General features: G+C 36.5%; 2 protein-coding genes across 2 annotated transcripts; one reads left to right on the plus strand and one right to left on the minus strand.

Moving 5' to 3' along the window:
- Positions 1–4,253: 4,253 nt before the first annotated feature.
- On the plus strand, positions 4,254–5,755 carry nr0b2a (nuclear receptor subfamily 0, group B, member 2a). The gene is made up of 2 exons (XM_079429293.1): positions 4,254–4,765; positions 5,468–5,755. Exons 1-2 carry the CDS (start codon positions 4,261–4,263, stop codon positions 5,707–5,709), a joined length of 747 nt encoding a protein of 248 aa, XP_079285419.1. The 5' UTR covers positions 4,254–4,260; the 3' UTR covers positions 5,710–5,755.
- Positions 5,756–7,516: 1,761 nt separating this feature from the next.
- On the minus strand, positions 7,517–15,369 carry LOC306877506 (keratinocyte differentiation factor 1-like). The gene is made up of 4 exons (XM_079429289.1): positions 15,119–15,369; positions 11,479–12,515; positions 10,401–10,478; positions 7,517–8,197 (listed from the first exon to the last, which is right to left on the minus strand). The coding sequence occupies exons 2-4, from the start codon at positions 12,494–12,496 to the stop codon at positions 8,145–8,147; spliced, it is 1,149 nt and encodes a 382-aa protein (XP_079285415.1). The 5' UTR covers positions 12,497–12,515; positions 15,119–15,369; the 3' UTR covers positions 7,517–8,144.
- Positions 15,370–18,738: the final 3,369 nt, after the last annotated feature.

An 18,738-nucleotide genomic window follows, 5' to 3' on the forward strand; every position in this document is an offset into this window, starting at 1 on the left:
GGCCTGAAATAAAACAAACCTGATAGTTACTCATCTTAGACTGACAGGAGAACAGGTTATACAGGTTCACCAACCGAAAGAAAACTAAACCATCTTAACCTGGCCTTCAACTTTCCAGCTCATGCTTATGACCCTCATAAAAGCTGAATATAAATAGATTCGGGATGCTGTCATTGAGAAACATGAATCACGTCCTGTTGATAAGACTAGAGTGGAATATGAAGGTCATCGAAGGCGCAGTACAAAAAATTCAGATATTTTGACCTGTAATATGTGTAGCCTATATATAACTGTGTTTCTCGAGTCTGACCTCCAGGATAGTAAACCTTGCTTTTTTGTAGTTTTCAGTCAAAGCTGCTGAAAATCATTAAGTGTACATGCATAGAATCTAGCATTTAAAATAAACATTACTTTTATTAATTTTACATTGTTATTTAGCAGAAGTGATTTACAAATGAGGACGATAGAAGCAATCAAAAGAGCAATAATACGCTGCTCTAAAGGTTTATTATCACGTTTAAAGCTGAATTGGTTAAATATGATCTTTCAAACAGTCATATAACACAAACCCTTTTCAGAACCAATATATAAAATAGAAAGAGTTTGCGGTACATGAAGGAATTGGCGTCTCTGCACACACCGAGAACACATCTTTATGGATTGAGTGTGCTGTCAGCATGTTTGAATAGTTTTGCCATTGATTTACCAATGAAATCCAAGCCTGAACAAGACGTTGCATGGCCAACTAAACCATCCGATGAGATAAAATCAGTCCGTTGCCTGTGCAAGTCGCAGAAGGTCTTTATTTGGAAACCTTTGCAGGAAATGGAGAGTGCATTTTTTTGTAGGCTGATCGTTTTATGAACTTCTGTATATTGGAGCATATGATTATTATAGTGTGTTAAAAAAAACGTTTCACCTACTTGACTTCTTCTTTGTTCATGTTTTTCTGTTTACAGCAGTGTTTTCTCACCCTGTTCCTGGAGTTCCACCAGAAATGCAGATGTTGGATGTGTATCAAGCTAATCAGAAACACATCCACACTCTGTACTTTTGAGGACCTCAAGGAACACGGTTAGGATGCACTGTTTTACTACACAGCTGAACATCATTTAGATTTGTGCGACTGATAAAATACTGTGTCTATGGCATTAACAATGCATGTTTTGCACCAAAAACATAAATTCCAGTATTTTTGCCTCACTTTTTAAATATAAATATTTATTAAACCTAGTCCCAGACTAAAATGTAAATCTGAGCTGTTTTAATGGAAAGAAAATATATCTTAAAGTATATCAGTGGTTGTGTTTTGTCTCAGGATGCTCACCAGGAATGTTTTACTCTAAGGCACGTTTATAAAAATGACTTAAATGTCCTGTTTGAACTATGGCCTAATCCTGGCTTAATCTAAGCCCTGTCTGTGAAACTGGGCCTAAATGTCCTTAAATCAAGATGCATTTACTAGAGATCGTTAGACATGAACAAAAAGTTTATGATTCAAATAAGAGAAATCAATTCACACTTCTTATTAAATTAGCATAAGCTCATAAATATAGCATGCATATTATTAAAGAAAGAGCAAAATGTTGTTTAAATCATTCTAGATTAAGATTCTAGCATGTCACCCTACAGGACATGTGGATGCTTGTTTATGGGTATTTGACATTTAGTCATTTAGCAGAGGCTTTTGTCCAAAGCGACTTAGAAATGAGGAAGCAATCAAAAGAGCAATGATATGCAAGAGCTATAACACGTCTCAGTTAGCCTTTGTTTTATAATAAATAAGAAAACAGAAAGAATAGAGCAAGCTAGTGTTACAGGCCGTTTTTATTGTAAATGAGTGAAATAGTCAATAGCAGTTGTTTTCTCGTTTCGTTTGTCTGGACCGGTTATTTTTTCTCTTTTACTATCGAGTTGGTGATAAGGTAGTGTCCTCAGTGTCTGTCTCAGACTGTCTCGACCTTCAATAAACACTGGCTTATCAAACGCATTTACAGCCTGTGATTCAGACACTGATTTAGACTCTTTCCACTCGTGATGAAGTGCATGTTCACACAACATCCTCATCATCTAGAGAGAGACTGAATATATCTGGCATTCTGCTGAAGTGCATAAAGAACATAGTAAGGGGCTTTGAATTATGACAATTGTAAAGAGATACTGCAGATCAATTCATATTAGTTTTAAAACCAAAAGAGTAATTTATATTAACAGCAACGATAATGAAACTATTTCCTGTCATTGGCTTTGGTGAGTGTCTGCAGAGAACATATTAATAATAATGGAGATGTAAGAGGAATTACACAAGTAGCTACTTGTTGATTTGATTTAAAGCAATATAGTAATTAGCTTATCTGGTTAAGTTCTCTGTGCTAGGCACTGCTGAGATAATAAACCACACATGATCGTTACAGAAAAACACCTCGATGATAGCAGGAATTCTTAACAAAGTGATACACTTTTTCTTTCATTCTGAATTGATTCTGACTGATGAATGTTTCACGTGTTGATTAATTATCTACCGGAGTCGAGTCCGCTTCATTGATCACATTACAGTTTGAGTCACAACCTTTGTGTGTTCATTTACATATAATTCAGTTTTTCAATCAGTCAAACGTCAATTTATCTGACTCATTTTCTGTAGATAAATGACCAGCCAGACTATTTGTTTTCTGCTGAAAGTCTGAAAACAGTAAAAGGCGAACAAATCAAAACGAGAAGGTAGTACAGATAGAAACAGAGTAGATTAAGTCTCAGTGTTGTGCTTAAGAACAGTCCTTACTGTGGTAAAATCACTGGAATACACTGGTTTCACACAGAAATTGCTTGTGAATTTACAAAGAAACAGCAAGGAACACATTGACTTCAAAATCTAATTTTGAAGTAGAAAGAATTGTAATGTTTTCTTTTTTTAATTTGATTTATTGTTGGAGTGAAGCATACTCCAATCATTTATTTACAGCTTACATGCCCCATTGTTTTACAGTCCAGCAGCAATATTAGTGAATGTTTTAAAAAAAAAGAATTAATTTGTAATATAGTAACATGGATGTGACACATTAAAGCATGAAGATTTGATTTATATTGATATTTCCAAAAATATAGATATTATCAGAACACACAGCTACTTTTAAATATAAAGATGATTTTTCCCTCTAAATGACACAGTTATGCAGGGAGAATAACCAGCTAACCAACCAATTAACCAGCTAAACCTTGTTAGTACATCAATATAATGGAAGAGGAGAAAATCCCACACAGCCTGGAAATCTTTATTATAAATACACTTCTGCCAAATGCTTTCAGGGTTAGGATTTCTCTAGTAAATTATATTTTTAACCTAAAGCATAGAACTGAAAAGGACATTTCCAACTTAAAGACACTGGGCAGATGATTGTAGAAGTGAGAAAAGTTAGTAGATGTTTAAAACATCATGTAAACATTTAAATTGTAATATTTTATACAAGTTAACAAGTGAAATAAATGCATCTTCACGGGAAAGGTCATTGTTGTAATTTACTCCTGTTTTAAACCTGATTGACTTTCTTCTGTGGAACACAGAGATATTTTGAAGACTATCAGGAACCGAATCCTATGGAACTTCATTTTTTATCTTACAATTCTGACTTTTTTCTCGCAAGTGTGAGTTTGCGATATAATTGCGGATATAAACTCACAATTCTGCCACTTTTTCTCACAATCTCACAATTCAGTTGCAGAAATGAGCTTCCATACAAAACCACACAGACATTTCCCAAAATGCATTCTTTTGTGTTCTACAGAAGAAAGAAAGATTTGGAATGACATGAAGGTTTTTTAAAATATGAAATGATTTGATTAATTGTCTGCTTGAGCTTCTAATCTTGAGAGGTTTTCTCAGGCAGCTGTATGATGAAGTAACAGTCATCCTTCCCGTCCTCGAGGTTCATTCACCTCGAACTCCTTTTACTGTGCTGGATTCTTCTGTTTGTGGGTTTATAGGCTCATCTGTAGTGATAGGGACCATATAATGAGCACATGAGGAGTCCTTGGTCTCTTGGTACGGCCTGGTGTAATGACTTCAGCAGAGATAATATTGCCTCACCTCCAGTATATCCCAGCCTACAGTGGCTTTGCACTGAAGTGCCTTATCACCGTTTACCCAATGGCTAAACAGTTGTTTTGTTCACAGCAGATGTAGACTGAGAGGTCAAGGTTCAGGAGTGCTTGTTATAAATAGGAGCTTCAGAGGTTTGAGTTCTAGAGCAGTTTGGTGAGAACATGGATTGCGAATGCGATTGTTTAGGTAATGGCCAGTCAAACGCCATCCTCTTCAACATCCTCAGCCGAGGCGAGTCGAGCTACCAGCGGGTTCCTCAGATGTGCCACTGCGAGAAACGCCGGACGGTTTGTCTGAAGACGGCCAGCGAGACGTGTCCGGTAGCTTCGGACGTGCTGGTCAAGACCGTGCACTTCATGAAGAGCTTGCCTGCGTTCCAGCAGCTGCTGCCCAAAGACCAGCTGTCTCTGCTGCAGAACTGCTGGGCGCCGCTCTTCATTCTGGGTCTGGCCCAGGACCAGGTTTGCTTCGAGGTGCACGAGTCTCCGGCGCCCAGCATGCTGAAGAGAATCCTGCTCAACGGCCAAGAGACGGCGAGCTCCGGTCCAGAGCAGCCCACGCTGGCCGGCGTGCAGACGCTCAAAGCCTGCCTCAACAAGTTCTGGAGCCTGGATTTAAGCCCCAAGGAGTACGCTTATCTGAAAGGCACCGTCATATTCAATCCAGGTACGCTCTCCAAAACCAGCATTGTGTTGCACACTAAGTTATATATAAATGATGTGAAGTAGTATCAAATACTACATGAAAAATTATTAAAATATAATCATTAAAAATTATATATATATTTAAAATTTAATTTAATAATTATTTATATAAATGAAAAATATTTTATAAACTAAGTTTATTAAAATACCTGTAATTATTTAAAATGATTTATTTAATTTTAAAAGTTATATATAATTTATTATAAATTATTATAATTTTAATTTAGAAATAACTATACTTATTAAATTATATCTATCTATAATTTAACTTAATAAATAGTTTTTTATTCAAATAAATAATTACATATAAATAATTTAATTATTTAAAATGATTTAATTAATTTAAAATGTAACTATTTAAATATATTAAGCTATTAAAAATTATATCTATCTGTAAATTAATAAATAATTATTTATAAATAATGGATTGTAATTTTATTTTATTAAAATATATATTTAATAATTTTAAATGACGTAAAAATATTTTAATCAATTAAAATTATATATAATTAAACATTAAACAATGCATTGATAAGTTTTATTAAAATATATTTAATTATTTAAAATGATCTATTTTTATTTATTTATTTATAATTTGTACCCTGAACTATTGTGTTTAGCCGTACACTTTACAACGCACTCAGCCATTGTGTTCCATCTGCAGATGTGCCGGGTCTGAAGGCGTCTCTGTTCATCGAGGGTCTGCAGTATGAAGCTCAGCACGCTCTGAAGGAGGTCCTGGTGCCTCTTCATCCACAAGATCCAGGGCGATTTGCTCAAATCCTCCTCACCGCGTCCGCTTTAAAGACCATCACTCCGAGCCTCATCACAGAGCTCTTCTTTCGGCCGGTCATCGGTCAGACAGATCTGCTGGACTTGTTGATCGAGATGCTTTTCTCGAGGTAGCGATCCAAACACTCACAGACTCTCCATAGAGCATTATTTTCTCCAAAACTGAGGTGCGAGCGCTGGATGCGTAAGGGTTACGTTTGAAATATTTGACAAGTTACAGACCTTCGCACATCTTTATTGTTTACACGGTTTAATGAAACGACTGCACCTTTGTAATGGTATTTAGGTCACGAGTATGTGATTTATTGATCACCTTTGTAGCTTTTTGTACGGGATGATTGTGAAAGTATTCCTTGATGAATGTTCATAAATATACTGCAATTAAATCTGTTTTTACAGATGTTGGTATTATCAAAACTTGTGTGTTTGTCATGTACTTCTAAATAAGAATACTGAACTTATAATTAGAACAATTCTCACATTTGATGTTATTTCTTGCATACAAGAGAAACCCTAAAACAACTGAACTAATGTACATCATCCTCCATATTATGACACCTAAATCACGTTTAAGCAAATATCAAGGCAAATGTCGTTTACTGAAGGAAAAGATTTAATTTGAAATGCTAAAAGAGTAGATTTAGTGTTTTTAAAAGTGTCATGTTAAAGTGTAATGTTATGTGGAACCTGTTCATAGTTAATGTGATGAACTTTGTACAGATGTATAGATTTGTACACAAATTAAAGACATAATAGTATAATATCTGAACAGACCATACACAGAAATGCATATGAACACAACTCATAGCTGGTCTTTATTGCATCAGTGGCTCCAGCTGTATTCCTCTCTAGATAGTGTGTACTATAGTGCCCTCTTGTGATGATTAACACCAACAAAAAGAAAGTTTCTACTTGTTAAAAAAAATACATAGTACATGAATGATGCATTTTAGAAGGATAACCATTAGAAACCGCAGTTCAATGCACTGCAGTGACATGACTTTTACTATAGTATTAATATATCCCAAAAATTAAATGGTTACATGAAAAAATACTAGTGTTTTTGAACCATACTAAAGTGTATTATACTGTATATAGTATAGTATTTATAACTCTTTAATGCATGTAGTATTAACTATGGTAGTAGTGCACTGATGAACCGTAATACTGTAATAAATACTTTAGTTTTTACTACAGTAAACTGTAGTGTATTGCAGTATAGTTGTAGAAAACATAGTATTGGGTAAAGTAATTAGTTTATATTACTATAGTTGTTATATTACCACAGCAAGCTCAAGTACTTTACTATAGTATGGTTCAAAAACACCAGTATTTACTATAGTATTTTTTCATGTGGGTTATCTTGCATAAGCATCTGAACTTTTGTTATTCTGACCAAAAATTGTGTTATGAAAGATGCAGTTATGTAATTAATTGGGTCCGAAATGGTTTACAATCCAAAAGCAGGACAACAGAATGCTGGCACACTCATGTTAAAAACAGAAAACCATTATTATGCTGATTGGTAATTTCCCATTAATCCATAAAAACTATCACTAAATTATGGCGACTAAAGCGGAGTAGCTAGTTTTTACAGTAGAACCGTTGCGAGGGGAATTTTCTCTGGAGTTTGCCCCTCCTCCGCAATGAACAACTCCAACAAACAGTAGGATTTTATTTCCTTTCTATTGTCAAACCAGCCAAACAAGTTCATAGCACAGTGACCTGAGGGAAACCGAGGGAGGAGGCGGACACCAATGCAATCTTAGAGAAATGCTATGCTTCTGTGGTGAACACGTATGAGTGGAAATATGTTATACCTGACAGAGAACTACAGTTGTGCTCTAAATCAACACTCAGTATAACAGACATAATGGTGCATATAGTTTACATTAATACGGCGATGAATAAAAACAGAAAATGAGAGGAAACTCCCTTTTTATTTCAATACAAAAAAGTTGGAGATGAAAAAAAAAAATCTGTACAAAGTATTTCAAAACGGACGTTCCACCATACAGATGTGGCTGACAGCAAACAGTCCCAAAACAACATAGAATTGCATTAAATCGTTTAAACAAAGAACAAGCTGGACAAATTGTTCATCTGAGGAAACACTTGAAGGATGGGCTACTAGAGCAAAGCAGTCCGATGAACAGCAACTAGTTTAAGTCTCATTGTTGCTATTAATCAGTGCTGAATACATGCATATTTACTAGATACATCACCGCTTAGGACCACAGTCTCTACAAGTATAATTAGAAGCAATACTTAGATACCCTTTGATGCCAATGGTCTGGTCAGGAAACTATGTAACAATCCACATGGCTTCTGGCAAGGGCAGTAGGAAACCATTGTTTTTTTGCAACAGACTCCTTTGTTTAACATTACACTCATGACAGAAGCTGTGGGACGACAGCAGTCTTCAGGCACTCAGACAAACACAAACTGTCCTTAGCATAATAACTGCTTTCACTGAAATATGAGCGGGGCGCAAGGACAGAGATGAACACTAGTTAGGCAGTAATAATTGAGAGGGAACAGCTGGCGTGTTAGCGCAGCAGCGGAGCCCCTGATGAGTCTGTGGCCGAGCTCGAGTAGTAATCTGTGAAGGAAAACAACATGTTGATTTTTGCAATTTATGGACTTTTCATTCAGCAAATGTCGTAAGGGACAGTCATGTACAATCATTGAAATTTCCATGGATGTGCGGTGGCAAAGAAATGTCCCTATGTGAATTTTTTCATTGTTTGGCAAACTTCAATCCATAGCGCCAACCAAAAGCAAAGAGAGATGGAGATTCGTAACGTTACACCTGGTTTTAAGATGTGTTTTTGTCGATCCGATCACCAGTGGACGAAGCTAAAAACAGGCAGTGTTGGGGGTAATGCATTACAAGTAACACTAGTTATGTAATCAGATTACTTTTTTCAAGTAACATTACTTTTTAATTTAGAAGGAAATATCCGAGTTACTTTTTCAAATAAGTAACGCTAGTTAGTGTTTCCCATGTATTGTCTGACAGCTCTGGGGTTGCCATGTTGAGAGAAATAGGGAGTGAGCGCAGAAACGCTGTGTGTGAACATGATCTAACAAGATCTTTAGTTCAACACTAAATATGAACATGTATTTACTCATCTCACTGCACAAAAACACATTCAGTATTCCTCGAAATTAATAAAAACAGTCAAATGCAAAGCTCAGAATATTATATAAACATCAATAATTAGATGTTAAATAAGACAAATATCATTTATGCATTTAATCCCATTTTATTAACCAATGTCTTTGCTGCTGACCTTCGATGATCCAATTCACCCAGACTAATAAGCAAAAATACAAATTTGTGTTTCATTTTAGTTATTGCTGAATCTCCTGCGTCGTATTCTTCGTTTGTTTGAGCTGCGCTCTCTACTGTACAGACCTGAATTTACATTTCCTTCAGCCTGAGGCTCTTTTTATATGTCTTATGTATCTGAAGTACTTTTTATATTAAAAACAAACAAGTAAACCCTGCCCAGATTTAAAAAGTAACATAACACATCGCGTTCCTTAAAAAGTCACTAAGTAACGTAATAAGTTACTTTGTTAGGGAGTAACACAATATTGTAATGCATAACTTTTAAAAGTAACTTTCCCCAGCACTGAAAACAGGTCTCAAACATTTTGAGCTTGTCCACTTGTGACCACTTCCAGAGATGGTTGAAAACCCATTTGACCGGATTGATATCGTAGTGTAGATGCTCATGTGGTCGAATGCGTTCCAACAGCCACAAAAGACCACCTCTTCTCTCCCTAAATATTACAGGACATGTTGTTGAAGCGCACTAATGGGATTTAAAACCGTCTGAAATCATACGTTTGGTTTGAAGGCGAAAATTTTCTCTTACCATTCCTAATTCTAACACAAACCCACAGCGCTCTGCGTAGAAGCAGCAATGAAAGCTGCTGCTCTCTGTATTGTTTTCTGTTGTCTCCTTTCACGTTCATATGTAAATTGCGCAAGTTTATTTAGCAAAATAAGATTGAAAGCTCATACATACACCTACCCATACTCAAAAGAAATCAGGAAAGTGGTCAAAAGAGATGGATTAAAACAGCAGGTGTAAGTGTGAGCAATATCCACGATGGAAAAGATGCTTGTTCTGGCGAATATTTACTCGGCTGGTTTTCTACGAATCTACATTTCAATATTATAAAATGATGCATATAAAAATCTGTTTTGAAGACCAGTTATTCAGGGTTGGTATGTTTGCTTTGGATGTTTATTTGATCGTCATTATTTACCTGCAAAATTTAGGCGTTTCATAAAGCGCCACCCCTCATTTGCACACGTCTCTAGCATGGAAAGATTTCACAGCGCAAGAAAAGTGAGACCTTCAGACAAGTTACATAATGAGAGCACCACTATTATGTGAGGAAGGGTAGATGTGATCCGATATGGAGGAATACTGTATAAACTGCTTGGAGGACCCTCAAGAACGTTTGTAAGGTGAGATGAGAATATTCAGTGTTCACTGTCAGAAGCTTCAGGCCCTGCAACTACAGTTTACACAGACGGGACGGGTGGGTGAGGGCATTATTCTTTGAGGGGCATTGATCAAACACAGGAATGCCAATTCGACAGTAGAGAATGAGTGAGAAACGTCTGGAAATGGACCCGATACAATAGAGCGCTGAGAAAAGAATACGCCATCCTCAGGGTGCAAATCCACCATGGCTAGTGTTAACATGGCTCCATGGCAGTAAATTATCTTTTCACTTCAAGCCATCCAGAAAGTGTAAGAAGCAAGAACCAAGATGCTTACTTTTCCCACTGTTGCCTCTCATCTCTCGGGCAAGCTCATCTGACGGTGTCAGTTCTGACACGAGCACCTCAGGTTCGCCTTCAGGGAAAGAGAAATAGCATCAAAACACATTCAAACATCATCGTGCCCTACTGACACTCTTATCTGCATCACTGCAACAAATTATTATTTAATCTAACAATTATTAGAACGGTTAATCGACTAATCCTTGATTAATCAGTAGACTTTGATCATTCAAAGTTATACATATTCTAACAAATAAAGTTAATCACTTCAGCTTTTGAAAATCATATTATGTAATTACAATTATTATACAATTAAATCTATTTGTTACACAAAATGAGATGACAGAAACTCTTTCATTCAGCATTTAATTAGCCACATGAAAATATGAAGAACAAAACACATCATTCTGCCTAACATCTCCTTTTGTAAGTCATATAAGAAACAAAATAAAGGTAAGTGATAAGGCGTTTTATTTTTGGATAAACTATTTTATTCACAACATAATCTCTCTTAAAATACCTTATGATAATCAAAACAGTCCTGAACTAGATCAAGCTTTGATCTCTGCATCACTTTAATTAAATATCCCCCCCCCCCACTAATAAACAGATTTTATCATTAGCTAGCTTCACACTGGAGCGCTGCGTTATAACAGAAAATCAAGTTGTAATTCTAGCAACACTGACTGTTTTTTCATGATTAATGCTGTAAAGCTGCTTGATTTAAGGCCATCTATTGCATAAAGTGCTATATAAACAAACGTAACGTGACTGGACTTTATTGGAGCACCTGCAAACATCCACTTCGCTGTAATCTGATGCTTTCTTAACTGCTGCTTTCCCACCGCCGTCAGTTTTGTCATGTTTATTTTGTTATTGATAGGAAAGTACGCAGCATATATTTATATATTCGGCTGCGTTTGCTATTCTCTTAAATTGCATCCAAGAAAGCTGAATTACAGTCTTGTGCTACAGCGCCACACTGGCCAAACCGTGTTATTGCAGGCTCATATATTATTAGGTTGTATGAGATCAAACGTCTAATGTCGACTAATCGTTTCAGCCCTACTTACTAAAGGTGAAGGTCATGGTCTCGTTCCCACTGTCGGGCAGCGTTCCATCCCTCCTCCCGTTAGTATGCTGCATTGCATCGTGCGATTTATAGTCTTTGCTTTTGTAACCTTTCGAGGATTTGTTGCGGGTGCTGATGCGTATGACGCCGTGCACCAGTCGACACTCCGCTTCTTGCTCCTCCAAGTTGTAGTCCTGAGCAATGCTGTTGATCAGATCGCTGATCTCGTTGGTTTTCCGGGAGAAGGACACGTCGGATGTGCATTTGGCAAGCTGCTCGATCTGGTGCATTTTATAAAGTTCTAGAAGCTTCTTAGTGATCAGCGAGTCGATATCAGTGCCGCCGTCATCCAGGTCGTCTAGATCCAAATCCTCCCTTGAGTAGATACTGGTATTGCTGATGGGACGCAGGTTGTTGTCGCCTTTCCCAGCCGTTCTGGTCCGTCTTGGAGGCGCCTCGGAGTTTACAGGGTACTCCACTTTCTTGCCAGCAAAATAAACGTCGCCGTACCTGAAGCTGCCAGAGCTTGGCAACTGCCTCGGTTTGCTCGGTTCGAGGCTTATGTCGCATGTAGGATTGGACAGAGACAATCCATTAGGCTTCCTCGGCTCTGGCTCAGCTTTTAAAGGTTTGTCAGTAGAGCTTTCTTTGGCCGGCAAGCAAGGTTTGCGAGACCCATAAAGCCCACAAGTCAGAATGCAGCACAGCAGAGCTTTGCATCCACTCCAGCCAAGAGAGGCGCATGAGCCGCAGGCTTGCGTACCCTGAGGCGAGTCGGCGGAGCCTGGGATAAAGCCCAGGGTTTCTGAGCCTCGTCCATTGGTGTAGAGAGAATGGGTTTTACGGGGGAACTGCGAGTCTATGCTACGAGGTTGCTCGCTGTAGTTCTCCTTGTAGGTCTCCTGACTGGTGCTGCTGTCCCTGGAGTAGGTGCGGTTTTGCCTGTAGCCATCGGCCCTAGAACGGCTTGAGCTATGAGGACGCGTCTTGTGATGTGATCCTGTGCTGTGGCCAGGCATAACTCACCACATTCAGGACCTGCAGGAACACAGGATGGACGTTAATGTATCAAGAGCTGAGACAAAGCATTGCTTCTTAGGCTTGTTTCATGAACAGTGTCAATATGTGGACCACAAAACCAGTCATAAGCGTCTATTTTTAAAAATTTAGATTTATGCATCATATGAAAGCTGAATAAATAAGCTTGATGTATGGTTTGTTAGGATTGGACAATATTTGGCTGAGATACAACTACAGTAGTCAACAAGTGGATGAAAACCTTTCATCAAAGTTGTCCTAAAACCAAAATGCGTTCTTGTCTTAGGACAACTTTGATGAACTTTTTTGATCCACTTCAAATGTTGACTACTGTATTTGAAAATCTGGAATCTTAGGGTGCAAAAATATTGAGAAAATCATCTTTAAAGTTGTTCAAATGAAGTTCTTAGCAATGCATATTACTAATCAAAAATGAAGTTTTGATATATTTATGGTAGGAAAATTACAAAATATCTTCATGGAACATGATCCTAATATCCTAATGATTTTTGACATAAAAGAGAAATGTATAATTTTGACCCAAACAATGTATTGTTGTCTATTGCTACAAATATAGCTGTGCTGCAGGGACACATTAACAGGTTGCAGCGCTCATACGGCATGTATAAAGAAAGCAGCACAATCGTACCTGTGTGTAGAGATGTGCTGAGCCTATTTTTGCAGAACGTTGCGTGCATGACTAAAATACAGCATTATTTGCAATTTAGGCTTATTTGGAGCAACATGAAATGACAATTAAAAAAAGATGGCTTTCGGGTTTGATGCAAGTTACATGCGCAGTGACAGACAGACAAACATCTGATTGAAACCAGGCAATTTCAGCAGCTTATGAGCACACTTGTAGATTTCTCCATTTAATTGTGATGTAGATGTTTATGTGCTCTTCTAATGTAGTTTGTAATTCTCAATCCGGTTCTCCTAACCATTTTATCATTATGGCTTATAGGTATTAAAGTGCGTACACTGCCTTTCAAAAGTTTGGGATCAGTATGATTTCTTATTTGATTAAAAGTATTTTGAAATATTATTGCAATTCCTAAAATTGGTGTCCTATTTTAATATACTTTAAAATATAATTTATTTTTGTGATACTGTGCTGTACTTTCAGCATCATACAGCTTTGATCACAGAAATAAATCACAGTTTAACACATATTCACACAGAAAACAGCTGTTTTAAATTAGATTAATATTTCACAAAATCACAGCTTTTTTCTGTATTCATGATCAAATTGACACAGCCTTGATGAGCATGAGAAACTTCTTAAAAAACAAAAATATGAATAAAATCTTTCTGATCCCAAACTATGTAGATGAAAGATGTAAGAAACAGACCATGTTATATTTCAAGAAAGCCAAGTTCCAGAAACTGAGCCAAAAATAATATAAATAATTATAAACAGTGAGTGAAAACTGATCAAAGTTGTTAGTGAATATACAACCTCAAAGTGTCAGATTTCTCAGATTTCTCAATTATTGCACAATGACTTCCTCAAGCCTGGAGATATAACAATAATACCGGTCAACCGTGTAATGATGATGGAGAAATCAAATAATGAAATGAATTCATCATCAACATTGCATCAGTATACCGCTGACCATATTTTGCCCGACTGGGTCAAAATACCACAGAGTGGACAGCTTCATTCTGTGTCTACATGTGTTGTGCTGCTAAAGGCATCTGAAGCATGTCAACAGCCAGCTGATCTGGATCTAGATAGCACACAAGGGTCATGTAGGCAAGCCTGGAAAATGTCAACATGATTTGTAGCAGTCAGGATTGTCATATTTCACATGAAAAATACAAGCTGTATGTTATGTAGCTCTTCTTACACTCTTACAAATAAAAGCTGCAAAAGAGGGTTTTCACAGGTGAAAGAACCTTTTGTGCATTGGAAGGGTTCTTTATGGAACCATAATATGCCCATTAAGAGCCTTTGTTTGGAAGAGTTTAGCATGTTTAAATTTAGTAAAGAGGGTTTTCTTTGGTGGGCTGGAATTACTCGATCATCAAGTTATTTTTTAAATACATTCCCTTGTGACTTCACCTTTCATACAATCAGTGTTTGACTCAAAAGATTGTGTTCTGAGTCTAGAATCATGTGTTTTCCATGAATCCTGTCACTAATTCTCAGAAAGCAACATGTCATCCAAACTGTGAATGCCTCATATAGATATAGATAAGTCTTGTCATTTGTCATCAACCTTAGACAGTTGAAGGACATTCTTCTGAATAATAATGTATAAAGCGGATGGGAAAGAAAACCCCTGGACTGGTTATTAATTTGAGCAAACACTAGGGCAGGCCTGCAAAGTGCGCTCCTGTCCCAAAAACTTTATTTGGACTTTTTAGCATGTTATACACTGGAAAATGCAGTTTGTCTGTCCAGACAATATTAAATGCTCCATTAGTCTTTTTTTAACAGCCTCAAACTGTTCTCGTCTGTATTGAGCAATATTTATGGACTTCACAGAACTAGAATCCATTGGAAAGTCCCTTTACTTCCAAAGCAAGCGGCCAAACGATCAATCCACTGATCGAAAGCGTTCTCGGAGCAGATGGTTTGTCAAGGTGTCACTTACCGCATAGGCTCGGAGGAAACCTTCGGTTGTTTTGAGCGTTCAAGATCGCGGAAGTAGCCCGAGAGTGAAATATGTTCCTTCTGACGCGTTATAACCTCCACTTCATCGATCTTAGTTTTGATCCACTGACTGAAAACGGCTCAAACGGGTCGATTTGGTCAGATTCGGCTCCCACTAAAGCTTTGATCGGTGAGATTCGTTCCTTCGCCCCGCCGTGCCGTATTTCACCTGCGGCTACAGGTACTGCGGCCACGCCCACTTACAGGTAAGCTGTGACGTCACGCCCTTAAGCGGATGTGTGTGTTGCTTAAACCTCCTAAATGCCTTTTGCTTTCCTTTAACAGTGTTTATAGCCTACTATGGAAGGCATTTTCTGCCAATTTGAAATAAATCAGTTTAATTATAAAAATAAAAATGAAAACATTATAGAAAACTGTACGCAAAATAGGTGTAGTATTATAGTGTAGAAAACGTCTTGGCAATAAAAAAATAATGCATTGGCTATGTCTACAAATAAAATATTATATAGAGTTATTTCTCATGCACCAAACTCAAAAACAATTTTAATAGGTTTACTTTTTTGTCTTGGTCTACCATCAGTTATTCTCAATGTGCAATAGATACATGCAGTGATTAATAATAATAATAATTATCTGTGCTGTGTTAGGCTAACCAAGACTTGTAATAGCACTTGTTGCTCTTTTGTTGGTTTTGATTGCTTCTTATGTCCTCATTTGTAAGATAAAAGCATCTGCTAAATGACTAAATAAATAAAAATAATAATATCTAGATCTTAAAACATCTTAAATAAGAAAATGTGAGGATTTAAATGAAATATGGATTCAGTGTCGACAATCTTAGCATCTGAGATGAGCATCTTCAGGGTTGAAAAAGTCCTGAATATAATGTGCAAAAACAAAACAAAACTTTCCCACAATCATTGAAAACCTGGGGAAAATATCAGGAAGTAAAATTGTGATTCTCAGGTCTGGAAAATTCTGGAAACTATTATAAATCTTAAAAGTTAATAGAAATGTTTGAATATAAATGTTTTATAAAGCATAGAACATTCTTGTGATGTATCCAAAATAATAATATTTTTCTTGATTTTCATACCCATGTATTCATTTATGATTTATTGATTTTTTCTTTTGTTTACACGCTTATTAATCCTCATCATATATTCATATTCAAATACTGTTTCTCATTTATGTTTCTTTTATTGTGTTAGTTTTATATTGAAAATGTAATATTTGTAGTATTCCCCCAAAATATATATGTTATGCACATTTTATATATGTTTGAAAGATATCTTCTTCAAATTTGTAATACAATATTGACTGTTTTTGCTCAAGTTTGCTGACGAAGTTTCAATCAAAGCCACAGCAGAAGTGTTTTTGGTCTCCGAGCATCACAGCAGTGTTTGGATACTGAATGAATCCATGTTTTTGAAGGAATCCAGTGAGTCAATGCTTCAGTAAGTGCTTCATACAGACAGCAGTCACGCGCCTCGTTTCTGAATGAATCAGCCTGACTCACTCACTCATTAAAACAGTCATTTACCGTCTGGTTTGGTTTCATATTTAAAAGTATTGCATTTTCCCCATCATTTTTAACTTACATATTCATTAAAACATTTTTATTTTATTGTATTAATATTTATTGAATACATTTGCTATTCCTTCTTCTAAAATTGATCTCTGACATAATCATTACTCATCTGTCTGGATCTCACACTGCATCATCTTGTCAAATGAATGAATTAAAAGGTAATGGAAAAAAGCAGTAGGAACCCCAGATGGAACGTTTTATGTACATTTCTGAAATGCATTAAGCATTTTTGGTGAAATTATGCATACTGAATGATGCAAATGCCATTCGTGCACTATAGATTTACATGCACTGCTTCACATAGAAACAGAAGCATTTTAGATTTCCTTTATGTGGACTATAGGTGTGTTATGTTAAATAACTGTATATGCACACACACACACCAGAGGTGGTTTTTCAAACATGCTGTAATATAATATAGCGGAGACACAGATTAATATAGGCTGTCTGGTCTTGATCAATTGCAGTCATTAGTTCCAGGCTCTAGAAAGCACACATGCACATAGAGAGATCTGCTATGTGCTCGCAGGGAACATTACACTCCAAATCCTTCATTGTGCCCCATTTTCTCCCAATACACCCCTTCATTTCCCTCCTTTCCTCAACCGTGGCGAAATATCGAGGACACAATCTGTAGCAGCGAACGCTGTGGACCAAATAATGTGATGGAGAGGAGTGTTTCAATCTGGTGAACAGGTTATGAAATATAATGGAGGCCATAATTCAGTCAAATAGGGTTAGATACACATGAGAAGTTATTCAGTGCATCTTTAACTCTGCTTATAATCTCTAGAAAATTTGGCGAGACAACAACAGACTGATATTTTGAGCTCATGAAAACGGACTGATAATCAAGTTTTTTGCCGTAATTCTTATGTAAAATTTGTATTTTAAGCATAAAGATGTAAATGTAGGGTTTTAGTCTACACTCAAAAGGTGTGTTTCACAGCAGTGCCGTAGAAGAACCATTTTTGGTTCTTCAGAGAACCTTTCATTGATCAGTGCTTAAAATACAGTTTTTCTCAGTGTAAAGAACATTTTAATAATCTTAAGAATCTGTATTTTTAAGAGTGCATGTCGTTTTATACTGTACACAATCACAAGTTCAACCTTTATATTCTTTTACAGTCTTTCTCCTTGTGTTTTTGTTGACTTGTGTTGCATATATTGTACATGTATCAGTGTTAGAGATAACTAGTTACATGTAACAGAATTATGTAATTGAATTACAAAAATAAATGTAACTAATTGTTACAGTTACTGAGAAAAAATGTGTAGTTAAATTACAGTTACCTATGTTAACGATTGCAAAGGGGTTACATCTGAATATTTTCACACACACACACAGATATGATTGATATCTTTCATAAATTGCTTTGACTGCTCTAAAATATGAGACACCAATGTTTCAGGAGTTTATGACACAGAATAGGACACATGCATATCCGATAACTGTTTTATTTCCTATTTAGGTTTATGTATATGCTTTATTTTTTAAGATGAACTGTTTATACCAAGGCAAGATGGTGTTGATGGCGCAGTGGATAAGACACATGCCTTTGGTGTGAGAGACCCGGGTTCGAATCCACTGTGAGACACCAATGTGTCCCTGAGCAAGACACTTAACCCCTAGTTGCTCCAGTTTATGTTAAATACAGTTTATGTATTTAACCTCAGAATGATCTGAAAGACAAAGCGGTGCTAAAGTCTGATTTTGTGGTGGCTGTGCTTTAAATGAAATGATTATAATCTTAATTGAAGTGATGAAGGATTTTGACAGTAATCAGTGCTGAGCACTACTGTAAGGTTAACCCGGCCTGCTTTACATGTTTCAAAATGATTAACAGTTAAAAGCATTCGTTAGAAATTTAGAAAAGTAGGCTAATCAAATGTAATCAGGCTACATTAATAAAGTAATTGAAATAGTTACACTATGTATTGCATTTTAAATATAGGAATTTATCATCTGTAACATATTACATTTCCAAAGTAACCTTCCCAGCACTGAT

The sequence above is a fragment of the Barbus barbus genome (genome assembly GCF_936440315.1).
Source record: "Barbus barbus genome assembly, chromosome: 12".
Classification (NCBI taxonomy): Eukaryota; Metazoa; Chordata; class Actinopteri; order Cypriniformes; family Cyprinidae; genus Barbus; species Barbus barbus.